General features: G+C 47.7%; 3 protein-coding genes across 3 annotated transcripts; 1 reads left to right on the top strand and 2 right to left on the bottom strand.

Moving 5' to 3' along the window:
- The first annotated feature begins 82 nt into the window (after nucleotides 1-82).
- On the top strand, nucleotides 83-9,284 carry ZNF771 (zinc finger protein 771). Its single transcript, XM_063100510.1, has 3 exons — nucleotides 83-170; nucleotides 529-678; nucleotides 8,208-9,284. The coding sequence occupies exons 2-3, from the start codon at nucleotides 538-540 to the stop codon at nucleotides 9,018-9,020; spliced, it is 954 nt and encodes a 317-aa protein (XP_062956580.1). The 5' UTR covers nucleotides 83-170; nucleotides 529-537; the 3' UTR covers nucleotides 9,021-9,284.
- Nucleotides 9,285-11,736: 2,452 nt separating this feature from the next.
- DCTPP1 (dCTP pyrophosphatase 1) lies at nucleotides 11,737-15,463 on the bottom strand. The gene is made up of 3 exons (XM_063100270.1): nucleotides 15,340-15,463; nucleotides 14,198-14,308; nucleotides 11,737-12,547 (listed from the first exon to the last, which is right to left on the bottom strand). Exons 1-3 carry the CDS (start codon nucleotides 15,438-15,440, stop codon nucleotides 12,247-12,249), a joined length of 513 nt encoding a protein of 170 aa, XP_062956340.1. The 5' UTR covers nucleotides 15,441-15,463; the 3' UTR covers nucleotides 11,737-12,246.
- A 9,034-nt stretch (nucleotides 15,464-24,497) lies between these two features.
- On the bottom strand, nucleotides 24,498-27,221 carry SEPHS2 (selenophosphate synthetase 2). The gene has a single exon (XM_063099410.1). It carries the CDS (start codon nucleotides 26,599-26,601, stop codon nucleotides 25,255-25,257), a length of 1,347 nt encoding a protein of 448 aa, XP_062955480.1. The 5' UTR covers nucleotides 26,602-27,221; the 3' UTR covers nucleotides 24,498-25,254.
- Between the last annotated feature and the right edge of the window lie 719 nt (nucleotides 27,222-27,940).

Raw genomic sequence — 27,940 nt, 5'->3', positions numbered from 1 at the left:
ACGCCTGGGTCCTCCGGGCCCCTCCCCCTAGGGGCGGGGTTGGGCTCTCGGACCAATGACCGGCCGTCCCTGCGGTCCCGCCCCGTCCCGCCCCCGAGCCGGGGCCTCCCAGAGTGCCCAACCGCCAGGCGCCCAGGCCTGGGGCAGCGCGAGCGCCGAACCTCCGGCTGGTGAGTGCGCACCCCCCAGAGTTTCTGCCGCGATCCCGCCTCCAGCCCGTGCCCTAGAGCTCCGGGTCGCCGACCCAAGCGCCGGGGAGTGACTCAGCGCGGGGAGGGTGGCTACTTGCGGGGGCTGGAGATTCGAACTGTTCAGGGCCTTGAACGCTGGGATGAGTGGGGCGAACGGGTGTATCCGGAGCTGGTCCCAGGGCAGTGGCGGAGCGTGGGGCCGGGCTGGGGTGGACGAGAAAGGGCCAGATTCGGAGACCAGGGCAGGGCGGGAGAAGCCACGGCTGCACCGCCTTGCCTGGGCCAGGGCCATGGTGGAGGGTGGATCCTGAGCTTCTTACCCAGCTCCTCGCTTCAGGACACCAAGATGCCTGGCGAACAGCAGGCAGAGGAGGAGGAGGAGGAAGAAATGCAGGAGGAGATGGTGCTGTTGGTGAAGGGTGAAGAGGACGAGGGTGAGGAGAAGTATGAGGTGGTGAAACTCAAGATCCCCGTGGACAACAAGGAGGTACGTGTCACATACACCCTGGAGCCCGTTGCCCCCAAACCTGTGCCAGGCCCAGCCTCTCTCAGATTGAAGCCAGGGATCTTGCCCCTACTTTCCCTTGAATCTCAATGTAGATTCTCAGGCTCGGCCCATCTTCTGCCCCACTGCCCAGGCTTCCATCATGCAGATGTCACACCTACCAGTGTGCCATATTCTGTGCAGGGTGCTGGAGAGTGAGTGAACTCTATCCTTGAATCTCTGTGGAGCTGGATGCCTAGCAGGGTTAGACTGATGAGTAAGCCCGCAGTTACAATCCTGTGTGATGGGTGCGGGCACAGGGAGGTGGTGAAGCCCAGAGTTGGGAACTTAATTCAGACTTAGAGGGCTGGCTGGTTTGCTCACTTAGGAGAGTGGCGCTGATAACACCAAGGTCAGGGTTTGAATCCGTGTACTGGCTGGCCACCAAAAAAAAAGACTTAAGGGTGAGAGAGAGGTCAGGTTAGACAGCAGTAACAATAACTAACTCTTGCACAGCATTTACTACGTGCCAGACACTGTTGTAAGCACTTCGATTTTATGATGTAGTTAGCATTTATTTCCATTTTACAGGTGAGGAAACTGAGGTCTAGGGCAGTTTGGAAACTGGCTCAAGTTCTCAAAGTTAGTAAACGTGTGGCTTATCTGAGACCAGTAGTACAGAGGGAATAGCCCTTTTAGAGGCTCAGAATTGTGAGTGGGGGGCCGGCCCGTGGCTCACTCGGGAGAGTGCGGTGCTGATAACACCAAGGCCCCGGGTTCGGATCCCATATACGGATGGCCGGTTCGCTCACTGGCTGAGCGTGGTGCTGACAACACCAAGTCAAGGGTTAAGATCCCCTTACCGGTCATCTTTAAAAAAAAAAAAAAAAAAGAATTGTGAGTGGGGCACTGTGAACAGTGTGAGGACAGGTGGTACAGTCATGATAACATGGATGAGAGTGGGATGGTTGGCAGGCCACACGGGGAGTCTGGGTTTTATCCTGAGGGTATTTGAAGGTTTTGAGATCAGAATATGACTTACATTTCCCCATTGGAGATCCTAACTGCCACCAGGTATGTTTCCACTTCCCAGAACCGCACAGGACTCTGGCTGCCCCGAGTCTGTGCAGCCCTGAGTCCAGCTTGGAGGGCTCCTGCTGGGCCAGCTTTCAGGGCCCAGTTCTCAGGGAAAGAAAGTTCTGCTGCCCCCTAGTGGGCGTGGTGGGTCCTAGGGGGTGGGGGCTGGCTCCTCGGGCCTCCCGTCCAGTATAAATGACTATCTAGTTGTTTTTCTCCCACCTCCTTGGCCACTAATCCTAGCTCAGCCTGTCTCTTCTGGCCTTGTAGATTCCCTGATCTCCACCTTTGGCCCATAAGTTAAGAACATAGTTCCCTGTACTGGCCACGGAAACACACACACACACACACACACACACACACACACACACACACACACACACACACACTCTCTCTCTCTCTCTCTCTCTCTCTCTCTCTCTCTCTCTGTCTCTCTCTCTCTCTCTCTGTCTCTCTCTCTCTCTCCAGAAACTCCGTCACTGTGTGACTTTGGGCAAATTTCTTGACCTCTTTATGCCTCAGTTTCTTCATTTGTACAAGGGAAATCATACCAGCACCTACTTCTTGGAGTTGTGAGGATGGAGTGAGTTAATGGATGTAAAGAGTAACCATGTCTGGCACATGATAAACATTATGTAAATAGTTGCTATTATTGTTTATTCTTCTCCCTAAAGTTCAGGACCTTGGATTAGGTCATCCTTTGGACTTTTTTTTTTTTTTTTTTTTTTTGGCAGCTGGCCAGTACAGGAATCTGAACCCGTGACCCTTTGTTACAAGGCTGCACTCTAACCAACTGAGCCAACCGGCCTGCCCATTTTTTTTGTTTGTTTTTTGTGTGGTGGTTTTTTTTTTTTTTTTTGGCAGCTGGCCTGTGCAGGGACTGAGCCCTGGACCTTGGTGTTATTAGCACCATGCTCTAACCAAGTGAGCTAAACGGCCAGCCTGGTAATTTTTCCAACTTTTTTTTTCCCTTTGGGGTTTTTTTTGGCAGCTAGCCAATACAAGCACCGAACCGTTGACCTTGGTGTTATCTCACCATGCTCTAACCAAGTGAGCTAACTGGCCAGCCTCAACTCATTTTTATCAAAGGGCTTTCTGGGCCGAACCCTGAGGTTGAACAGGGAAACCCACAGGGAGGCATAAATAGAGCACTGAGGGCAAACAACTCAAGGCTGTGGGGAAGGCTTCACAGAGATGATTTCTGACTTGGGTCTTGAAGGCTTAATGGAGGTTTCGCAAGCAGAAGAGGAGGAGGAAGGGCTTTTCAGGAGGAGGAAACAGCAAAAGCAAAGGCTCAGAGGAGATGAAACTAGAAAGGTAGGAGGGACCTGAGAGTAAAAGGCCTTGAAAGTCAGGGTAGGAATTTGAACAAACTGCCTTAGGTTATGTGGTGCCATCAGAAGCCTTAAATCATGGGAGGGACATGATCGGATTTTCTGTTTAGAAGACCCATTGGCTGCTGTGGGGGGACCAGGACAGGTAAGGCTGGTGGCCTGCTCTAAGGTAGACGCAGCAATGATGCAGAGAAGGGGATCTTTGGAAACCCTGATTGGACTGGCTGGGAGGTGGGGAAACGGCTTGGCATGACTAGTTATGATAGGTATGTAGGGCCAGACTGTAAATGGAATCATGTAACAGTCAAATCCTAACTCCATTTACCAATTTTGCCTCGGCTTTCTATCTCTAAAATGAAATAATGAAATAAGGTCCTTGAATGCCAGTCTGAGAAGTGTCATCTGGGTGACTGGACTTGTGGGAGGAGGGTGGTATTGGGGATTATAAACATATATCCCATGAACATTTAGCACTGTTAGCTCACTGATTTGCTGTGTGGTCTCCCTGAGCCTCATTTCTCTATGAAATAGTGATCTCGAAAGCGCCTTTCAGTGCTGACATCTGTGACTCTGAGCCACCATCCAGTCCCATCACCAGTCACTGTCCAGAATAGGCCTCAATTATGCCGCCCTCAGCGTTTGGAGTATTCTCTCTGTGCCTGCCAAAATCCAATCCGTCTTTAAGGAACAGAAAAGATTTGCGCAGAAGGCTGTATGCACATCCGAACCCCTCTCTCCCTGGCTTGCACCCGAGTGGTTTTGTTTCAGGATGAAGTCTCAGCTCCTAAGCCTGTCATGCAGAGCTCTTCACCACCTGATCTCATGTACTTCTGGCTTCATCTCTAAGTGCTCAACAGCTAGCCCGTGCCCCAACTTCAAGCAAACCTGACCCTTACCTCTGAGCTTTTGCCCATGTGGCGTCAGCCCACCTACTTTCATTAGGAGTAGCTCTTCTCTCTTCTGGATCAGGTTTCTTAGTTTTTAACATGCATACAAATCACCTGGGGAATCTTGTTAAAATGAAGATTTTGATTCAGTAAATCTGGGGTGGGGCTTGAGCTTCTGCATTTCTAAAAAGTTCCCAGTGATGCTGTTGTCGCTGGTCTATGGGCCCCACTTCCTATAGCAAGGAACTAGAGGCTAGGGGTCGTATTTTATACTTTGTACCAAAAAGAAGGAAGATTCTGACCGCTGAAAGGGTTCAGGGGAGGGAGACATGCTGTGTAGGTGACCTCAGACTATTATCAGTGAGATTAGAATTGCATCATGGTGATGAGAAGAGGTATTCTGGACAGCAAGCCCTGGCTTTGCCATTAGCTGCATGGGTAGCTTGGGTAGTCTCTCCTGTGTTTTTTGTTTGTTTGTTTGTTTTGGTGGCTGGCCAGTAGAGGGATTGAACCCTGGACCTTGGTGTTAGCAGCAGAATGCTCTACCAACTGAACTAACCGACCAGCCTCTTAGTCCCTTTCTGAGTCTTATTTCCTTATTTATAAAGCAAAACTAAGCTACCTAACCCAAAAGGTTGCGAGAATTTAAAATGAAAACATGGGTTAAAAAGCACTTAGCATCGTTCCTGGCGTATAGTGAGTGCTCAGTAAATGGTAGTTATTATTATTAATTAGGAATTGAGGGCCAGCCTGTGGCTCACTCGGGAGAGTGTGGTGCTGATAATACCAAGGCCACGGGTTCAGATCCCATAGGGATGGCCAGTTAGCTCACTGGGTGAGCGTGGTGCTGACAGCCCCAAATCAAGGGTTAAGATCCCCTTACTGGTCATCTTTAAAAAAAAAAAAAAAAGGAATTGGGCTGGCTGTTTAGCTCAGTTGGTTAGAATGTGGTGCTGATAATGCCAAGGTCCAGGGTTCTATGCCTGTACCGGCCAGCTGTCAAAAAAAAAAAAACTAATGACTGCCTAGGAAACTGGGATGTTGCCCTGGTTAAAAAAATATTTAAGCAGGAAGACGAAATGACTAACTTCAAATACCTGGATTATTATATTAATACACTATATATATTGTGTCTCCACAGTACCCTCTTGTTACAGTGCAAATACCATTCTAATTTTTGAATCTAATAGTTGTGGAATTTAAGACATCTAAGGGCCTTTAATGATCACCTAGTCTGGTATTTGCCAAGTTTCAGTCACATGTTTATTGCTCCAGTGTTGTATTCACATTATTTATTTATTAGTGCTTTTCTTCAAGTAGATTCACATTGTTTTGTTAAATAAACTTACCTTTATCTTAACAGTAATATTGATAAAACTGTGGGTTTCGCATAATCTGTTGTTTTTCTAATATCCATGAAAGTAATACAAAATGATTACAAGATAAAGTCTGCTCACATGCCACCCAGAATCCTCTTTCATCTTGTGGTATGCATAACTCAAGACGGAAAATTCTGATCTCACCAAGCCTATCTAGCCTTCCTCGGGACACTGAGGCAGAGAAGGGGAGTAACTTAACTTGCCCAGAGCCTTAATGAACTGGACTCAGCCCCTCTTACCAAGACTGTTCCTCTGACACCCAGAGCCCCTCCTCCTGGGCTGTAGACACTGAGTATGCATGTGTGGAGAATTCTTTTTCATAAGTCAGTGAATCCCTCAGGCTGGCCAAAGTCACCTTAAAGAGGGTGCCAAGGAAAAATAGGCCATAAAAATGTAGATATAATGAGAAAAGTTCTCTCCACAATGGCTGACATGTTGGAATGAACTCAATAGAAGTCAAAACCAGGGCAAGACTGGAAAGTGTGACCTTGAATTCAGACTGTGCCAGACCTGCTGTGGGGAGTTTCCCGATCTAAAGTATCAAGTTGTATTTTAACCTTGAATCCCTCTTGGAGAGAGCCAGGGACTTGGAGTCCAGCCTCTGTTACGTCTTGGCTGTGTGAGTTCAGGGAAGAATGTAGCCTATTGGTGGAGGGTGAGCATTCTGAGTCCTGACTCTTGTTGGTTATGTGAATGTAATCTCCCTGAGCCTCAGCTTTCTCAACTATCAAAAGAGATAACACCTGACTAGGGGGTGACAAGAGGATTTAATACGATCAAGTACATAAAGTAGTGTTGTCAAAGTTAACACTGTGATGTTATCACTGTTATTATTGTTATATATATATTGTTTAAACCAGAGTTCCCTTTGGCTGGTCACTAATTTCCCAAATTTCCGTTTTCCAACTTCCAAGTTGGTTACTTCAAAGCCACTGCCTTTTTTTTTTTTTTTTTTCAAAGTTGACCGGTAAGGGGATCTCAACCCTTGACTTGGTGTTGTCAGCACCACGCTCTCCCAAGTGAGCTAACTGGCCATCCCTATATAGGGATCCGAACCCTTGGCCTTGGTATTATCAGCACCACACTCTCCCAAGTGAGCCACGGGCTGGCCCTAAAGCCACTGCCTTTTGACAAAGGATCTTGAGGGCCTTGAAGTTGCCCTTCTGTGGCTTCAGAAAGGGAAGGCCCCACTGATCTCCAGCTATCATTTACCCTCTCTTAACTTATTTCTTCATCTATAAAATGGGGATAGAATATGGAGATCAAATATGGGAGAAGCCTTGTCCTTAATATTGCCAGTTATCTCATTTGGTGATAAATTAGTGTCCTTAATTACTTGGCCCACAGTAAATACTCAACATCAGTTTTGCTGGGATGAGCGTTCTCTTTTCTAAGAAGGGAGCAATGTGCTCTCAGTATTCCTCTTCACTCTACTGACTGTTTTCCCTTCACCTACCTCTTACAAAGCATTTCTTTTTCTGATTTTCCCTCTGGAAGCCCAGACCTCATGAAACTGGCTCATTTTCAAACTTTTTCATTTCAGGGCACAGAATAGCATTTGGCTTTTACCCTTGCCTTTTTCTTTACAGCTTAAAAAATGATAGATGCTGGCTCTTGAAAGTTTATTAAAGGGCCTGGACTTGGTCCTGGCCTGGCTCCCAAGATGCCACTCTCCTGGCTCTCCTCCCTCATGGCTGCTCCTGCTCTGTCCATGTTGCTGGCTGCTTCTCATGCTGCCCCAAGTTCTCTCAGCCCATTCCCTGAATGGTCTCATCCAGTCTCAAGGCTGTAAAAAATTAACATCTCCAGCCTAGGCCTCCCTCCTGAGCTCCGGATGTGTCAAAGGGATTGGCCATACAGTCCCAAAACATCTCACCTCCCATTTTGCTCCTCCCACCATCCTCAACTTTAAATGGCAATTCCACCTTTGCAGTTGCTAAGTTCAAAAACCTTGGGGTCATTTTGACTCCTTTCTTTACCCCTATATCTAATCTGTTATTGTATCTGTTGTCTCAAACTGCAGATGTATCCAGAACCAACCACTTCTCACCACCTCCACTCTCTTGCCAGATGACTAGTAGCCTCCTTACTGGGCTCCTGCTTCTGCCCTCTCCCTTCCTTCCTTCAGTTTTCAAACCCAACGGCCTGAGAGGGCCTTTTAAAGTGTCTGATCTGGTCACTTCTCTGCTCAAAACCCTCTGACCTCTCTTCTAATGGTTCCTCATTTCATTGATATTAAAAGCCACAGTTCTTACTGTGGCCTACAAAACCCGTAAGCTAAGAGATCCCCTCCACCACCCCATCAGTCACTCTCCTCTGCATGCATTCTACTCTAACCACTTTTTCTTGCCGTTCCTGGAACTCAGCACTTGCAGGCGAACACCTGCTTCAGGGCCTTGCTGTTCCCTCTGTATTGCTCTTCTGGGGGATGTCCATGTAGCCTGACCTCCCACCTCCTTCAGGTCTTTGCTCATGTTACCATATCAGTAAGGTGTCTTGATAACCCTAATTTGCAGCATCCCCCAATGCCATAACTCCTTATCCATTCTTCCTGAAGGCAGGAATTTTCTTTTTAATGCTTTTTTATTTAATGCTGAATCTCCACTGCCTAGGGACAAAGTCTAGCACATTGCACGCGCTCAATAAATATTTGTTGAATAAAAATAGCTAGAATGCCACTTGGTACGAGCGTTACACATATTTAATGCGCACAGCCACCCTATAAGGCAGGCACTGTTGCTTGTCCTATTTCACAGACGGGGAACTGAGGCTCAGAGGTGGCAGCAGGTGGAGAGGCAAGTCTCCGGCTCCGGGGCCTATAGGTCAGGGCTGACCTGTTCCCCCTCTCCCTGCAGGTCGCGAGCGAAGGGCCAGCGCCGTCGGCCGACCCGGCGCGCCCCCACGCGTGCCCGGATTGCGGCCGCGCCTTCGCGCGCCGCTCCACGTTGGCCAAGCACGCGCGCACGCACACCGGGGAGCGGCCCTTTGCGTGCACCGAGTGCGGTCGTCGCTTCTCGCAGAAGTCGGCGCTGACCAAGCATGGCCGCACGCACACAGGCGAGCGGCCCTACGAGTGCCCCGAGTGCGACAAGCGCTTCTCGGCGGCCTCGAACCTGCGGCAGCACCGGCGGCGCCACACGGGCGAGAAGCCGTACGCATGCGTGCATTGCGACCGCCGCTTTGCGCAGAGCTCCAACTACGCCCAGCACCTGCGCGTGCACACGGGCGAGAAGCCGTACGCGTGCCCGGACTGCGGACGCGCCTTCGGCGGCAGTTCGTGCCTGGCGCGCCACCGGCGCACGCACACGGGCGAGCGGCCGTACGCATGCACCGACTGCGGCACGCGCTTCGCTCAGAGCTCAGCGCTGGCCAAGCACCGGCGCGTGCACACGGGCGAGAAGCCGCACCGCTGCCCCGTGTGCGGCCGCCGCTTCGGCCATCGCTCCAACCTGGCGGAGCATGCGCGCACGCACACTGGAGAGCGGCCCTACCCGTGCGCGGAATGTGGCCGCCGCTTCCGCCTCAGCTCGCACTACATCCGCCACCGTCGCTCGCACATGCGACGTCGCCTCTATATCTGCGCCGGCTGCGGCCGGGACTTCAAGTTGCCCGCCGGCGCCACGGACGCCAATGCCGCCGAGCGCTGCCCTGAGTGTGAGGGCAGCTGAGCCGCCGCTCTTGTCGCTGCGGGGCTGCGAGCATCCGGCTGGGGAGGCGCACGCTGGGAGCGCGACGGGGAGGCGGCTGCGCTCACCTGGACGACGACTCCTCCCCCGCCTGGCACCCGGGTCTGGGAAAGGGTGGGACAACAGGCCTGGCTGCCCTGGGATGGGGAGAACTTCCTGCCGGGGTCCCTGGAAACAGTGCCCACCTCCCCCTCACGACATTCCTTCGGCCTGTGTTAGTTAATAAAGTATTATATTCTCACCCCACCCGTGCCTGTGAGTGAGGTGGGTGGGGAGAGGAGGAAGATTGGGGTTTTCTCCAAGCTTAGGTGACATGGAACCAAGTAGGGCTATAAATCTAAAGGGGCTCCTGTAACGGGTTTGGGGCGCATTGTCCCATACTTTGCCCTTGGTTATGTTCTTGTAACCTTAGATATGAAAGGATTTATGCATATGACACGTTCCTGGTCAAACAGGCACTTTTTTAAAAAAGATGACGGGTAAAGGGATCTTAACCCTTGACTTGGTGTTGTCAACACTACGCTCAGCCAGTGAGCGAACCGGCCATCCCTATATAGGGATCCAAACCTGTGGCCTTGGTATTATCAGCACCACACTCTGGCAAGTGAGCCACAGGCCGAAACAGGCACTACTTTCTGCAGAGCTTTAGTGTGAGTGACGCATAACTCATGGAGCTCAGTCTAGTGAAACTTTATAGCACTTTGCTAAAGGTTTTTTAAGTGCTTCATTATGTAAATATATTTGCTCATTTTCATCCTCAAAACATCCTAAAGTTAGATAAATCTCCTATCTTTATTTTTGCAGATAGACACAGCCAGTGACAAGTACACAGGCAATCGCAGTCCAGTGTCAACCGGAGCTATGCTGAGGTTTGCTGGATAGGAGGGGTCTCCAGTCTTCTCAGACGTGATGTTTAACCTGGGTCTGGACAGTCAAGAGCTGGGGTTGGGGGAAGTATGGAGAGAACCCCTAAGCTGCATACCAGGCTCATTACAGCTCGCAGGTGTCCCTTGGGGTGGAATGTGGGGACAAAAAGCAAGGAAGAGGTCAAGAAACAGACTATGAGGGACCTTGGAAGCCAAGTTAAAGGATCCAAGGCAACAAAGAAGCCTTGAGGGATTAAAGCGGAAGGATAGATTTGAGTGAGAATTCATAGGAGTCAGTGGACCAGGGTTTGAGGGAGAGATGGGACTGACTTTCTAGCTCAGGTACTGCAGGACAGTGTCACTGAGTGGGGCATAGGATGAGGAGCAGGAAAGGAGCTGAAGTGGGAGCAACTGTTACAGCTCAATCTTGACATGTGAGAGGTTAAGTGTGGAGGGGGAAGTAAGGTGATTGGAAATAAGAGATGCGTTCGGGAGTCCATGCTACGTTGTTCAGAAGAGGATACCCAAGGAGTCTGAAAGAACAGCCGGAGGTAGGAAGAAAATTAGGAAAGTGTCTGGTCACAAGGAGGGTCAGCTGGGTCAGATGCTGCTCTGGTGTCCGCTGAATTTGTCATGAGTGCAGGGTAAGTGGGGAGAGTAGTTTCAGTAGCATGGGTGGGGGTGAGCACCAGCCCAGAGTGCGTCAGGGTATAAGTGGGAGAATGAGGAAGCAGCATGGGTGAGTGTAGACAACGTTTTCAAGAGGACCTGCTGTGAAAAGCATGTGGGAAGCAGCTGGAGGTTTGATGGGTTTTGTCAATAGGGAAGAGACTCAGATATGATTTATGTGCTGGTGAGAAAGTCTAATGAAAAGGAAGATTCGTTCCCGGGTTTCGGCAGTTCTCCCTTTGGGCCGGCCCGTGGCTCACTCGGGAGAGTGCGGTGCTGATAACACCAAGGCCCCGGGTTCGGATCCCATATAGGGATGGCCGGTTCGCTCACTGGCTGAGCGTGGTGCTGACAACACCAAGTCAAGGGTTAAGATCCCCTTACCGGTCATCTTTTTAAAAATAAAAATAAAATAAAAAAAAATTAAAAAAAAAGAAAAGGAAGAGAAGCTGATTATCTAAAAGTGGAAGGAGATAACTGATAAAGGCGAGGGAATGAAATGAGGTTAGTAAGTGATTAGTAATTGTCACTGGAGAGGGAGAGGAATTGGGACATAAAGCTGAAGCAGTTCCAATCTGATGGATTGTTTTACCTGGGAAGTAAGAAGAGGGATCATTGGATAAAGGAGTAAGACAGTGAGGCTGGTAAGGGGAAATTTTACGGATGTGGAAATGGGCTCAGAGGGATGGTAAGTCAGTGACCACTACAAATCCTTGAAAGCATAAAGGTCTTTTCCCCAGCATTACCCCCACCTGTGAGGGAAGCAGGCCATAGGTATCTCAGAAAGGGAAGAGATGTCCCAAGGCCACACAATGTATAAATCACACACTCAACAGTATCTTTAGGTGGAAAGGAAGGACAGAAATTGGCCTTGGAGTGGGGGGTGGGTGTTCACTTTTACCAAGGGGCCCAAGCCCAAGAGGACAGGAAGCCCTGTTCTGCCCCACATCAGAGACCTAATGCTGATGTGTGACCCTGATTTCCTGCACTGGACCCCTGAGAGTTCTGAGTTGAAAAGGCGAACAGACTAACAGTAACTGCAAACTTGCCAGTTACTTATTATGTGCTAGGCACAGTCCTAAGCACTCTAATAACTCACTTAAACCTTACAACCCTGTCAGGTAGGTACTGTTATTTTCATTTTATAGATAAGGAAACCAAAGTGCAGAAAGATGAAGTAATTTAATTTAATCCAGCTCATAAATGTCAAAGACAGCATTTAAACCCAGCCTGGCTCCAGAATCTGGACTCTTAACCAATACGACATATAGCCTCCAATCTCCTGTACAGGCCCAGAAGGAGGAGGAGACGTCTCGTACATGAGATCCTACTGGGAATCTGCTAGAAACCAGAGGACCCTGCCCTGCAGGAAGGAGGTACAATAAAGATACATGGGTATTGAAGCCTGAGGTACCTCGGTACCCCTTCCAGGAGGCTGAGAGAGCCTCCCTGGCTACCCAGGAAGAATGTAGAAGTTATTGCCCCAAACTGTTTTACTTGGAGAGAAAACACCAGGAGGCTATCTTTTGGAGGCTCCTGGGCCTCAGACCTCAAGAAGTGGGGCCGGAGGGCCCATGATCTATTAGGAAAGGATTAGAACAAGGTTTCATGGCCGGGCCACCCTCTGTTCTTCAGATGCCATGCTGAGTTGCAGGTTCTGTGCACCCATGTTTCTAGTTTGAGGCCTGGCCTGTGGACTCACGGGCAAGGTCTGCAGGCCCCAAAGGCTGGTCTTCAGAGATGGCCCCGTTAGGCAATTCTGTGTACTTAAGGGAGGAGCCGCGGGACAGATGGGCTGGGTAGCGTCGTCGGTTGGTGTCCATTTTGGAGAGCACTGCTTGGGGCAGATCCACACGGCAGCGGGCTGCTAATGCCACTAGGTAGATGAGGACGTCACTAAGCTCCTCTTGAAGGGCTGCTCGTTCCCTGGGAGGCCAGGCTTGGGGGCCAGGCTCCTCATCAGCCTTCCACTGACTGGGAACAGAACACAGACACACACACACACACAGAGATGCTACCTGGGAAAATGGGCTCTAACCCAGTCCTTGCAGCAATGAACTCTCACCTCCTAGGAAGTTGCTCCAATGACAACTCAACCCATCTGGGTCCTGGGAAGAGTCAGGGTGGGGAAGAGACCCTAACAGATAAAACCCAGACCTCTGTGTCTCTACCTTAGTCAAGAAGTGACCAAGAGAACATTTTACTTGTTGAGATAAAGCTTTGGGACCCAATTCTATTTCTCTCCAACCCTAGCCACTACCACCCCAGACCAAACCTCAGACCTGGACCACTACAGAAGCCTCCTAACCATCTCCCCACTAACTCATCTTCTACTCCTGCCCATAACAATCTTTTAAAAGCACAAATTACATTTTGTTCCTTCTCTGCTAAAGCCTCCCTAAACCCCTAATGGTGCCTAGAATGAATCTAAACTCCTGACCATGCCTCCAAGGTCCTGCATGAGCTGACCCCGCTCTTCCAGTATCTTCATCCACTACTCTCTCGCTCCCTATCTAAAGCCACTCCAGCATTTTCTGCCTTGAAAACAGGCAAAACTGTCACAGGGTCTATGCACTTAGTACTTACTGCTCCCTCTGCCTCCCCCGCCAGGTTCCCATAGCTAGCTCCTTCCTGTTATTCAGGTCTCAGCTTAGACATCACCTCCTCAGAAAAGACCTCCCTCTGTTACCTTCTCTCATTACCTTGTATGATTTTCCTCATAGAACTTGCCACGATTACAGATCTTTTTAAATTAGTTTACTTATTTGTCAGTCTCCTTCCACTGTGAAGGTGAGAACCTTATGTGCCTTCTTCAAGGCCTTATCTCTAGATTCTAGAAGATCTAGCACACAGCTGATGCTCATAAATCTGTAATGAATGAATGGCTTGCCCTCACACACCTCTCTGTGCCCTAGTATCTTCACCCCTCAGTGACTGCCCTGTCTGGTCTAGGTCTCACCACCTCTTGCCTGGTCTACTCCAGCCTCCTCTCTAGTCTCCCTTGCCCCATTCTCTCCAATTCACTCTGCAGACATAGCAATCTTTCCAGCACTCAAATCTGGTCAGGTCTTCTGTCCAAACTACATCACTCTCTAGCCCCAAACTTTCTGCGTTTATCCCCTATCCCTCTCCTTCACAGCCTTATCACTCATTCAGTAGCTACCTGTGGAGTGCCTAATGCCAGTCACTTGGGACACAACAAAGAACAAAATGGACACGAAATCCCTGATCTTTCCCGAGAAGCTTACACTGACGGAGTATCAGATTCTCGCTGAAATTAACTTTGCCTCACTACCTTTGCAAATGTAGTGACCCCTGTCTCATATGCCACAGGCAGGTCTTCTGTAGAACACCTTCTTTTCAGCCCCAGAGACAGAGGTAAAGGGCTGTTGCCATCACTCCTTAGACCTGGATTTGCCTTGCTATTTTCACACCTGTCTCTCCCAGGAGACTGGGTGCCCTTAGAAGGTAGGGACATGTGAGTCATCTCTGCCATCTGCAGCACCAGGCACAGAGCCAGGCAGTGAGGAAGGGAAAGTGAATCCATGTCTGATGATCAGTTAAATGCGCCCCTCCCCTTCCCCCACACCACAGACTCTTCCAGGAAGACTTCCATCTACTCACAAGAGTTCTGCCAGCTCCCCTACTTCCCCCACCAAGGCCAAGAGGAGGTTCCGAGGCTGGTGGAACTGGTCCCAGTCTCGTTCAGCAGCAAACTCAGCATGGAGGCGGCGGCTGGAACAGGACAAAGAGGTGGAAGCCCAAGTCCTAGGGTTAGGGGCTGCAGGAGGATATGCAGGGCCCAAGCAGGTACCCCAGTGATAACGTAACGAGGGCATGGGACCAGGGGATACTGCAACTAACTCCTCAGATGGCCTTGAGCAAGTCATTCCTTCTGTTGTTTTTTGGGGGCTGGGCGGTATGGGAATCCGAAACTGACTTTGGTGCTTGGTGTTATCAGCACGTGCTCTAACCAACAGAGCTAACCCGCCAGCCCATCATTTCCTCTTTATGGGATTTGGTCTCCTCATCTGTTAAATGGTCGCACCCCTGTACAAACCTTACCCGCCAGCCAAACCTAACAATACCACCTTCATTATTCCATCTCTTGCTGTTACTTCTGCAGTTTCTTTCTTTTTTTTTTTTTTTAAAAAAGATGATCGGTAAGGGGATCTCAACCCTTGGCTTGGTGTTGTCAGCACCACGCTCAGCCAGTGAGCAAACCGGCCATCCCTATATAGGATCCGAACCCGTGGCCTTGGTGTTATCAGCACCGCACTCTACCGAGTGAGCCACGGGCCGGCCTTACTTCTGCAGTTTCCTCCACCTGCAATGTCCCTATCTCTGCACATCTGAAGTCTATTTATCTTACAGACTGTAACTCCACGGCCACTTCCTAAAGAAGCCTTTCTTGATTTCCCTCAACAAGAAATAATGTCCCCCACCTCTCAGTACTTCATTTGTCCCTGTCGTACCACCCACTCCTGGAAGTCAGAGGCAGTATCGGACTCCGGTATCTCCCCAGGGCTAGGATAAAGAATGGTCCTAATATTACTCAGGGGGCCTCACCCAATTTCCCCTCCCTCAGATGTGCACTGCCACTCCCGTTTTGCAGATGAGGAGGTTAGAAGGCTCGCCCGGGGCCAGCCAGCAGAGCCGGGACAGGAGCACCGCTGCTAGCCTTCTTCCTCACCACGTGGAGGGACCCTCCCCAATGAGGGAGAAAGGGAGTCGCTCCCCATCCCGCGCTGGCAAGGACTGCTTACATGTCCTCAAGCGTGGGCTCCGAGCTGAAGCTGAACGGGCCGGCAGCAGCACTGCTCTCTCCCCGCGTGCCCTCACGCGTCTCCCCACCCGCCCGAGACATGCCACCCACCCAGCTATAGCGGATACCGTACAAGAACCGGGCGCAACGTTCGGGCCCGCCTCCAGAGCCCCTGACCAATCACGGGCGTTCTCGATTGCTTCACGGGGCGGAGCCGGAGGAAAGACCAATGACTTATGTGGAATTTTCTACAGCCCGCCCCTCGCCCAGACTGGACCAATCTGAGGGAGCTTCAAACGAGGGTCGTAGACTCAGGCCCTCGAATTCTTCCGCCTAGGCCAAGCACCTTAAAGGTACAGGTACCAATTCGACCTGGGGAAAAGACTTAAGGGCAGAGGGCGGGCGAGTGCAGGGGCGTCACTTCCCTTTTGGGCGCCAAATGAAACCAAAGTGAAGTGGGCAGGGCGCGTTCGGTGGATAAACTCTATAAATGAAGGGCCCTGCTCCTAGATATTAAGTTTCTCAGGGACACTGAGAACCATCTAGACCAGCCCCACACAATTTGGCTGAGATTGAAGGGAAAGAGTGGAGCGAGGTTAGATAGGACTACGAGGACCCAGGTCTGAGTCCGACTTCGGCTCCCTTCCCCAGCTGTTGCCTGTGGTTGACAAGGTTACTCCCCCATTCCTGTCCTAAGGAAGGGTATCAGTCGTTTCTCCTCCCTGCCCTCAGCGTAGTATAGGTACATGGCCCTGAAATACGGGGTCCGTTACGGCCTGGCCCCTGCCCACCGCCCCAGCCTCATGGGTCAATATCACGGCTCCTACACCCCACGCGTGAGAATGCCAGGCTCGCTTAGATAGAGAATGTACGAGATGATGAATCAGAGTTGTTCAAATCTGAGAAGTACTGAGTTATTGGCCATGGGAAGAGCAGAGATCTTTTTTTTTTTTTAAAAAGATGACCGGTAAGGGGATCTCAACCCTTGGCTTGGTGTTGTCAGCACCACGCTCAGCCAGTGAGCAAACCGGCCATCCCTATATAGGATCCGAACCCGTGGCCTTGGTGTTATCAGCACCGCACTCTACCGAGTGAGCCACGGGCCGGCCTAAGAGCAGAGATCTTCATGAAACCCAAGAACAGCGTTATTGTTGTAAAGAATTATTTATTTGTTTTGGTGGCTGGCAGGTATGAAGATCTGAACCCTTGACCTTGCTGTTATAACACCATGCTGTACCCAACTGAATTAACTGGCCAGCAAGAATTATTTATTATTGTATCCTTATTAGAGGCACTATCTCTGCTCTCCAGGAGTTTAAAGAGACTTGCAGTTTGGTGAAAGTGAAAGAATAAGGAAGTGTTGGAAAGGGCAGAGAGTCAGGTTTTAGAAATTAAGATCCCTGGGCCGGCCCGTGGCTCACTCGGGAGAGTGTGGTGCTAATGACACCACGGCCACGGTTCGGATCCCTATATAGGGATGGATGGTTAGCTCACTGGGTGAGCATGTGCTGACAACACCAAGTCAAGGGTTAAGATCCTCTTACCAGTCATCTTTTTTTAAAAAAAAAAAAGAAAGAAAGAAATTAAGATCCCAAAGGTGTGGCAATTCCATTTCTAGGCATACTCTTGATTAAAAAAAAAAAAAAAAATCTGTTCTGACCAGGTCAGCTAAATTACAGCACCCAGGGAGATTTGGAATAAGCCAGCAGTCACTTCCACCTGTCCTGAAAAGTGTTATAATAAGACCATTTTACTTAGAAGCAGCCATAATGGCTGCCAGAAAGCCATAAAGATTAGGAGAGCTGTCCTTCGATCTCTCCCCTTTGATTTCTCTCTCTCTCTTTTTTTTTTTTTTTGGCAGCCGATTGGTGTAGAGATTGAACCCTGGGCCTTGGTGTTATCAGCACCACGCTCCGCTATGCTCTATCCAACTGAGCTAACCAGCCAGTCCTCTCTCTGATTTCTCCCCCTTCTTGTGATTATAAAATGCTAAACTCTTCTCCAAGATTAAGCGTAGGGATCCCCATGCCTGCCAGCTATCAAAAAAAAAAAAAAAAAAATTTAGCTCTGCTGGCCCTTTTCAAACCACATTTTCATGGCTGCCTGATTTATGTGTCTCCCTGGTTGCAACTGGCATATCGACTCAATAAATCTTTGCTGTATGTATTTGGCTTCAGTTTCTTTTTTGGCCAATATTCTGGAGAAACTAGCGCATGTTTACAAAGAGATACACATAACAAGTTGTTTGCAATAGTGAAAGATTGAAAATAAATGTCTATCAATAAAAGGATGGGTACATTGAGGTATATTTATATGATGGATATTACTCAGCAGTTAAAATTGAATGCAAGAAACAGAAATAAGTTTGAACTGGTTTAAGCAAGAAAAGGAAATTTATTACAAGGATACAAGAGTGTCTCCAGGATTCAGCTGGGCCTCAGGAACGAACTGGAACTTGGTAGCTGTTTAAAGCATTTTCCATATCTAATCCTTATACCAACTCATTTAATCCTCACAGCAACCCTACGAGGTAGGTAATATTATTATTGTCATCCCCATTTTACAGATAAGGAAACTGAGAGTTTAAGAAATTTAACAGCTAGTGAAGTGGTAGAGCCAGGTTTCAAATCCAGGCAGTTTTGCTTCAGAGTCTGTGTTGTTAGCCCCTATGCTATTGTTGGGGCTCAGAAAATGACACCCCAAAGTGAAGGCCTCAGAAACAGCCTCAAAAGCAAAGTTTTCCTCTGACCTTCTCCTGCTCTCCTGTCTTTTGATCTCATTCTCCCCATTCTCATTCTCATTCTATGGCAAGCCATAGAATTTAGAATTCCTCTTCCCCAAAGCGGGTCACTGTCTTGGAGCTGGACATAAAGAAATTCTCTGACCTAGCTTGTCTGATTGTAGGTCATAAGACCCCCATTCCAGAAAGAGGCCTACCACATACCCTGGAGGAAGGAATGCTACACAAAGAAGCCAAGAAAAATCCAAACAGACAGGCCTTGCTGTGTTTCCCCCCTCAGTCTGTGAGTGTTAGATCACACTTTTCTTGTCCAATCACACTTCTACATGGCTGTGCCTGCTTCAGAGAACCTAAGCATAAATATGAACAATTTTTTCTATATCTTTGGGTCTTCATTCTGAAGGCTCCTGTGTCATGTATAACTAAGATATAACAATTTGTACTGGCTAGCTGCCAAATAAAATATAAAATAAAATATAATTTGTATGCCTCTTCACATTAATCTGTGTTTATCAGGTGATTTTTCAGAGAACCTTCAGGGGGTTGAAGGGTATATCTTCCCTTGGCCCCTACATTATTTTGCCTGAAATGGTGAGAAATATTATGGAAAAAAAATTTAATGTTACTGTATTTCAAACACTGTGAAAAGTGATTGGGGACATCTTTCACGGTCCAGTGAAGATGTAGTAAGCACTGTTGCTTACCTACTTAACCACCCTTTTTCCCTGCCTCCATTCTTGCAAAATCTTGATTTTGTTGTGGGGTTTACCACTCCTCCATTTGACTGGTCATTATGGTCCCATAATCCTGCCCATTGATTGGTTTATGGGTGAGCATTTGACCTAGTTCTCTTTTTTCTTTTTTTTTTTTTTTTTTTGCACCTGGCTGGTTCAGAGATCTGAACCTGCAACTTTAGCATTCCAAGGCTATGCTGTAACCAACTGAGCTAAGTGGCCTAGTTCTTGACAGTGAGAAATTAGAGGAAGTCTGTTGGAGACTTCTGGGACATGGTCTTAGTCCTTAAAAAAAAGAGAGAGAGACAGGGGTTGTTTCCACCTCTAGACATGGGTATGTGAGGAAGGATTGAGAGGAGAGCAAGCCTGCAGGCTGAGATCATCAGATCAGCAAGATAGGAAGGACCTTGATCCTTGATGACATTGCTGAGCCACTTATTTCACAAGTTCCAGAAATGCCCTAATTTAGTAATATAAGATAATAAATCCCTTTATTGGTAAGCCACTTTCCCTGGGTTTTCTGTTACTCATCTTAGAGAAAGTGACATTTAAGCTGAGCAAAAATCAAGGGGAATAGAGTTCTAGGTAAAAGGAACAACCAATACTTAAAGCAGGAAAGGCTTGGCGTGTTCTAAAGAGAAAAAGAATTCCAGTGTGGTGGGAATGTCGTGAGCCAGAGGGAGAGTGTTGGTATGTATGGTATAGGAGAAGTAAATAGAGTTCAGATCAGATTAATCGTGAATTTTATTTTAATTTGGATTTTAAGCGTTATGGAAACCCTTTGGAGGGTTTTAAGCAGGGGAGTGGTATGATCATATTTTGTATGGATGAGCCCTCAGGCTGCTGCATTAGGAATGAACTGAAGGACAGCAAGAGGAGCACGGGGATTAGTTTCTGCAGTTGTCCAGGCAAGAGATGATGGTGACTTGGGCCAGGCCGATGGTGAGGGAAGATGAGGAAGTGTTTGTTCTGGGGACATATTTTGGAGGTGGATCTATAGGCTTCATTGATTTTGAAGAGGGGGGATGGGAGAACGTAAAATCAAGCATGGCTCACAGATTTTTGCGGTTTGGTTTTGTTTTGGTTTTGGTGGCTGGCCCATATGGGGATTTAAACCCTTGACTTTGGTGTTATAACACCACGCTGTAACCAACTGAGCTAACCAGCCACTCCAGCTCACAGGTTTTGAGTGTTTAGCAACTTCGTGAATGGATGGTGACTCATTTCGGGACAGGTAAGATGAGGTGCAGGATTGAACACTTGTGGCATCAGGAGTTTGATTTAGGACAAAGCAAGTCAAAGATGCTTGTCACGTTGGCAGGTGGATTTATGAATCTAAGGTTTAGAGGAGCGATCAATGCTGGCAATTCAGATCTGGTAGTCTCAGTCATTTAGACAGTACTTAAAGTGGAACTGGAGAAGAATAACTAACAGAAGAATCTGAATAGACAAGACTAAGATTTGGGATACTCCACCATTTAGCAGTTGAGCAGATAAGAGCAAGTGAAACAGGAGTCAATTTGGAGGAGTGTGGTGTTATGGAGGCAAAGAGAGGAAAGTCAGAATGAGCGGACATCTGATTTGTATGCTGTGAGCTGCTGGGGAAGATGAGAGCACTGAATTAGCCACTTGACTAGGCAACATGAAGGTTGGATATGGGAAATGGGAGAAAAGAGGGAGTCCTGGGTAACTTCTGGGTTTCTGGCTTTAAGTAACTGGATGAATAGTTTTGCCATTTGCTGAAATGAAGACACAGAAGACCTAGGGTGAGAGGGAAGATAATTAATTCACTTTGGGACATGCTGAGTTCAAGATGGACATACAAGTCTAAAGTTCTAGAGCATCGGGCTACTTTACGGATCTGGGAACTGGAAGTTTCAGATGTCCCCAGCCCCCTCCTTGCTGAGCTTCTCCAGACAAGAACCCAGACTCTTGTACTAGAATATAAAATACCACTTGGAAAGTAGCTTTCTCAGGAGTCCTCTATGTCTTAGATTTTAGAAGAGTCAGGGACCAGGACTTCTGGAGCTCACAGGTCAGATGGTCCTTTTGGAGACTGACAGGAAGGAAGAGACACTCTCTGGGACTGCCTCTGCCTTCCTCCCAGGAGATCCCTGGCTGAGCTGTAAGGCTCTTGGAAAGCATCCTGCAGGGACATCCGAGTTCCTTGCTCCATAGCATCACCCTCTGAAGACCAGCCAAACCCAGAACAGAGGGAATAGACATGAACGTATAACTGACCCCTTCATCTGGACTCTGCATTCCAGGCTCTTCCCCATCCCTCACCTCTTATCTAGTCAGTTTTCTCCATTCTCCTCAGACACATCTCAGCAACCCAACCTCCCTGCTTTAATCAGGGCCTCAGTGTGTTGGGTCTTGTCTTTTGGTTGGTGTCTGTGTTTAGCTCTTTATATGCCTATCCTCCCAAGAGACTGGGCACCCTAGTCTTTTCAGACCAAAGGCATTTCACCAGTGCAAGCCAATAAATGTGTAATGACAGATGGATGGACAGGACAGGAGAACAAGCGCATGCGCACTCCCTTCTGCTGCTCAGAGTCTGGCCACCTTCCCCTCTACAGCCAAGTTGGTGTAATTGATCTCAGTATGGCTCTTTGGGAAAACCTGGAGTGGAGGAGGTGGTGGTGCCTGTAGAACAAAGTAGTAGAGGCCGACAGCTGGGCAGGTGGTGTGTGTGTGGGGGGGGGAACTTCTACTGGTCAGAGGTCCCAGAGACAACAGGGTGTGATGGGAAACTAGGAATCAGGTGATGGGGCATCCATCCACCAATGCCCTTGGGAAGGTTGTTTCTCTTCTCCGAGCTTCAGTTTCCCTATATGTATAATAGAGATCTGGCCTAGGTGGCCTCCAAGGACCCATCATGTGTATGCTGGAAGGAATGGGACAATTTTTTTTTTTTTTTTTAAAGATGACCAGTAAGGGGATCTTAACCCTAGACTTGGTGTTGTCAGCATCACGCTCTCCCAAGTGAGCTAACCGGCCATCCCTATATGGGATCCGAACCCGTGGCCTTGGTGTTATCAACACCACACTCTCCCGAGTGAGCCACGGGCCGGCCCTACAAGGTTATCTTTAACTGGAGTTGATAACTGCTTTATTATTTTTTTATTAACTAGTTTTCTGTATGATTATCACCAATTCTGTCTACATCTTCCATCATCCCTCCAATACAATTTTTTCACACAATTAAATGTACCAATACAACATCAGTTCCATTGTTTTCTTTCCTGGAAGCTTTCCAGGCTCCTGGTCTAGTATGGGCCAGTTGCTCTCTAATCCTGCTGTACAGCTATTACCCTCACCTCCTGTGCTGGGTCCCATTTCCTGGATCCCATGTTTTTCTGTTTGCTCCCTTGTTCTGCTGGAGCATATCTTCCAGTGGTTTCTTAAGAGTGCATAGGATAAAGCCATTCTGATACCTTGAATGTCTAAAGATATTTTTATTCTACTTGCTTGAAAAATATGTCTTGGTATAGAATGCAACATAGAAAATCGCTTACCCTCAGAATTTTGAAAACTGCCTCGTTATCTTTCAGCTTCCAATTCGCTGTTGAGAAGTCTGGTATCATACTTATCCCCAAACCTTTCTTTGAGATCATAGTGATTAGAAGCACAGGTTCTGAGGGGCCGGCCTGTGGCTCACTCGGGAGAGTGCGGTGCTGATAACACCAAGGCCACGGGTTCGGATCCCATATAGGGATGGCCGGTTAGCTCACTTGGGAGAGCGTGATGCTGACAACACCAAGTCAAGGGTTAAGATCCCCTTACCCGTCATCTTTAAAAAAAAAAAAAGAAGCACAGGTTCTGGAATCAAGGCTGCCTGGAAGACTGCCTGTGTGACCTTGGACGAACTTCTAATCTCCAGGCACCTCAGCTTCCTTATTTGCAAAATGGGCTTATCAGAAGATTGAATGAATTAATACATATAAAGCACTAAGTGCCTGCCACTAAGCACATAATATATAAACATTTGTTATTACAGTATTATTATTAGGGTCTCTTTATCCCTGGCATTTTGAAATTTAATAAAATCAGTGTGGGTCGTTCATTCATTTATTCATTCATTTATTTTCTTTAAAAAGATGACCAGTAAGGGGATCTTAACCCTTGGCTTGGTGTTGTCAGCACCACGCTCAACCAGTGAGCTAATCAGCCATCCCTATATAGGGATCTGAACCCATGGCCTTGGTGTTATCAGCACTGCACTCTCCTGAGTGAGCCACGTGCTGGCCCTAGTGTGGGTCTTTTAAAATTCACTATGCTGGGGGTTCAAGAGGTATGTAACTTACTACTTTTAATAAGTTTTAGAAAACTTCTATTATTCAATAATCATTTTCTTCCATCTGCTTTACTTCTTTCTAGAACTCCTCTTAGATGTTGAAATTCCTGGCTCACCTCTTATTTTCATACATTTTTCTCTTCTATTGTGCATCTTTTTGTCTTTTTGTTCTACTTTGATAAATTGCCTCAACTTTTTCTTACTGAATTTTAAAATTTTAGCTTTATCAGATATTCTAAGTGCGTTATCAATTGTCATTTTGTAGATACTTTCTCTTTTTTTATCTTTCTCATCTACTCCCTACATTGTCTCTTTATTCCGAGTTTCTTTTTTCTGTTGCTTCAACTACTTTCAAGTCTTGCCTCAAATGTCTGGCAATCCTTGACTGCTCATATCTAAGAACACGGCACTAAAAATCTTAATGTCCTTGAATGAGGCTTCTCAACTGGGAGGCTTCATGGCTCAGTGATTTTCACTGGGGATCTCCTAAATATTTATATTTATACATCTTTTTTCTGAGCATGTTCATTTTCTCCAGAGTATTCTCCAACCTTTCACCTGTGCCAGGCAGGGGGTGGTATAAGCTGGCCAGTGTTTGGTTCTTGTTTTGGGGGTTTTTTTGTGGCTGGGGGGTACAGGATCAAACTCTGGACCTCGGTGTTATCAGCACCACACTCTAACCGACTTAGCTAACCAGCCAGCCCTTAGGCCAATGTTTTAATAGCTAAGCTGAGGAGGGGGGCTGGGCCAGTCTCATGTTTCAGTTTTTATTTTTATTTTGGCAGCTGGCCAGCGAGGGAATCTGAACCCTTGACTTGGTGTTATCAACACCATCCTCTAACTAACTGATATAACCAGCCGTTTTTATTCTTTTCCATGAGGCTCCTTGTCCTCTTCTGTGCCTGGTGTTCCTGACAGTCCCCAGTCATTTTACCTGCAGAGGTGAGAGGCAGTCACCCAGCTATGTGAAATTGGGGGAAAGGCTTGAGAACTATAAAGATGTAATTATCCTGCATATAGGCTTTCCACCCACCCCATAACCCCACCTTCCTAAGCACCTCCAGAGCTTATCTCGTTTCTTATTTCCCCACTCTGAAGTTTTCCTCTATTTTGCTAAGTCAGTTACCCCTCTTCCACTTCCTCCCATCTTGCAAGAATTGTTGTCACCTTTCTTTTGCTATTTCCTCTCCCATCCTCTAATTCTTGGAGTTTATGCCACTTTTGAGCCCTTTTCTGTCATATCGGGGGAAGGTACAAACTGAAATCGGAGTTTATCAGGAAAAACACTCAAATCTCCACTTTGCCAAACTCTAAATGTATCAACTGGTTCATTCTATAAGACTGTAAAAGATTGAGAATTCCACGGAACCAGACAATAGCCAGAAGAGTTTTTCAATAAAGTCCCTTTTATTTATTTAGCTAGAAATTACTTTATTAAATCACCAGGAATTTTCAGCACAAGACTTAACATCTTAATAACCACCAAGACCTGGGCTCTGGGGCTTACTCTGCCTCTTCCAGTCCTTATGGGGTTTAGAGAAAGAGACATCATTAACAGAGACCAAGTCAGATGGTTGCAGGTCCTCCTTTCCCAGTCATTGGACAAGCTGCTCAATTCTTGTCCATAGCGGGAAAGAACCAGTACTTTGGAAAAATCTAATAAAGAATTTGACAAGCATTATAAGAGCTCTCTTAACAATTTATATTACCAACAGTATTGGTCCAAACTCATTTGCCTCTGATATAAAGTTTTTTCATTTTGCAATTTTTTTTTTTTTTTTTTTGGTGTGTGTAATGTAACCTTAATAAGTAATCTCACTCCCTGTGCAGAAATTAATTAACTCAGTGCAAAGAAAAATCCTTCCAACTGGAATAGCCTCATCTGGCTTTGGAAGGAGGAAACAGAGGTTTTTCCACTCCTGTCCAAGAGATGAATAAACATTCTCCCAAAGTTCAAAAGTTAGTTCTGGCCTCAGAATGTGCGTAGCCTCAGTTTTTGATGGGCTGATTCAAATCATCTACAAACAGCAGCTGGTACCACTATGCAGGCAGCCTTCTTTGAAAATTTCTTAAAATCAACTCTTGAGAATTGTTCATGATCTTGTACAAAGCCTCTAAGTGCCAAACAATTTGTGCTATTCCATCTCATGAGCTAGGCTCAGAGGAAGCACTGGAATTGTCAGGAACAAGAGCCGCAGCAGTGGCCCCACGAGGTAGGACCTCAATAACTCGAGGCTTGTCAATGATCCGGGCCGTGCGGTTTCCTTTTTCCACAATGCCGACGATCCATGCCTGGTGACCCTCTCCATACTTGGAAGACTTGATTTCAGAACAAAAGCGAGCCGCCTGTTCCCTTGGTAGACAAATCAGTAATCCCCCAGAGGTTTCAGCTGAGGTTCCCTGAAGAAGTCCAAACCGCCCACTAGCCTTGCTGATGGCAACCATCTTGGCAATGACTGGCAGATTATGAATGACAAAGGACACTTCATTTCTTTGTTGTTTGGCAAGGTTCTGAGAGTGTCCTAGAATGCCAAAGCCCGTGATATCTGTGGCCGCGTGGGCATTAAAAGTGTGCATTAATCCAGCAGCAGTTCTGTTTAGGGTAGCCATATTGAACATAGCTTCCTGATAGGCCAGCTCTACCTCTTCTCTGGAAACCACCATCTTTATCTTATTCCACTTTTCAGGATTATCCAGCCATTGGTGGGCATTGACAGCAACTTGGGTTCCTAAGGGTTTGGTTAACACGAGCACATCCCCAACTACTGCACTGTCGGGCATTATGAATTCATTTGGCTGACATACCACAGTGGCAACTCCACCGACGATAATCCAAGGGTTGACCACCGTTTGTCCACCAGTCACCACAGTCCCTCCTTCCTCAGCCGCATCTCGAAAGCCTTTGATCATGAGTGGTGTTACTTTCTCTCGCTCCTCGTCACTCATACTCTGGCTGACGCTGAGTAACATCAACATGTTGTCACATTCAGTAATGCCCATGGCATAGAGGTCGCTCAGCACGTTGGCACAGGCTATGCGCCCCATCATGTAGGGGTCTTCCACCAAGGGGTAAAAGAAGTCTGTGGTCTGTACCAGTGACAGGCCCCCATGCCTCAGGGGGATGACGCAGGAGTCCATCCCAATGCCCAGGGCTGGGAAGGGCGGGCTGGGGCCCGGCACGGCTGGCAGGCCGGCTTCCTGTGCCGCCTCTTCCTGGCCTCCAACCAGGCCCCGGCCCAGCGGGGGCCGCAAGTCCGGCCGCTTCAGTCCCTCCAGGAGTTTGAGCAGCGTCTCCTGGGGGACCTTACAGCCTCAGCCCTTCATGCCGGAGAAGCCCGTCAACCTCCAGCTCGGGCTGAGGCCCAACGCCTGGGGCTCGAAGGGCCGGTAGCTCGAGAAACCCCCACTCAGAGACCAGCCCGCCGGGCCCGAGCAGCCTTCCGCCGCCGCCCCCGCCTCCCCGCTGGCGCCCGTCGCCGCAGCTTCCGCCATCGCGCCCGCCTGGCAGGGAGGGAGGAGAGGACCCTTTTCCCTTCTACTCAAGGTAATACGGAGTAACAGTCAACCACCACTCGCAGTCTCCCCACACGACTCGCGCAAGGCGGATCAACCCACGCGACAAACTCCTGACCTCCCTAAGGGAGGAGCGCCGGCTTCCTTTATTTATACCCGTGATGATTGACAGCCGCACCATCCAATGACGACTCTGCCGCCCAGACGCGGGCTTCCTTTCCTCTAAAAGGTGTATTGCAAATCGACCATCCGTTTGCAAAACTGATCCGAGGAAGAGTGCAGATTGTCAGATACTTTAGTTCGCTCACCTTGTTTTTTTGTTTTTTGTTTTTCCTTTTATGGCGGCTGGCCGATAAGGGAATCCGAGCCCTTGACCTTTCGTAATTCGAATGATCTCTTGGAAGTGGCTGGCGGAACTCTGCTCCCCTCGAGTCACTTTACCAAGTCCGGCATTCTCGCAGACGAAGGGAGACCGGTCACTCGGCAATCCTTATGACGGTCAGAATTGTCCAAGGGTCCCTTGACAGAGCACATGATCAGTCCAGGGTAGGAAAATAGCTCAAGGGAAAAGTCGGAAAGAATGAGAAATTAGAAATTAAGGTGCTACCATTAAGTAAGCAAACTGCAGCATCAATATAATGACTCAAAGTCCAGACATCCGCATGGGTTCTGATGCTGTTTGCGCCACTGGCTGCCTGTGGGAGTCACTTTCCCTCTCCCTGCGTCGGATGTGCTTACCTGGGTCTGTTTTATTTTTAAATTTCTATATCTCTCTAAGTTAATATATATGAGAATCTGTGATATACCTATGAAGGGCCATTTGCCTGTATCTATTAAAATAACAACTGCACATACACATTTGACCCAGCAATTCCAATTCTAGGATTTTATCCTACGGATGTACTTACCAGTGTGGGAAAGGATATCTTAATTAATACTGTGCTGTTTATAATAACGTACCAGAAAAAATTTAATTGTTTATCAATTATGTTTAAAATAAATTATGATACTTTTATACAATGGGTCTTCAAAAAGTTCATTGAAAGATTCGTACTATCTTTTAATTCCATTTTTCCACGAACCTTTTGAAGTACCCTTATATAATAGACTACCATGTAACTGTAAAAAAGAATAAAAAACATTTATGTAATTGTATTGATAATAGTTAATGGTTCTAATAGGCGCAGTCCTAAATGCTTTACATATATTAACTAATTTCTCACAAAAACTATGAGTGAAGGTTCTTTCCCTTATTTTACAGAAAAGGAATATGAGTCACAGGGAGATTAAATGACCTATTCAAGGTCACAGCCAGCTT

This window comes from Cynocephalus volans, chromosome 6 (genome assembly GCF_027409185.1).
Source record: "Cynocephalus volans isolate mCynVol1 chromosome 6, mCynVol1.pri, whole genome shotgun sequence".
In the NCBI taxonomy this organism is placed as follows: Eukaryota; Metazoa; Chordata; class Mammalia; order Dermoptera; family Cynocephalidae; genus Cynocephalus; species Cynocephalus volans.
Note: the sequence above shows the minus strand (reverse complement) of the source record. Positions and strands in the feature narration are given on the sequence as shown.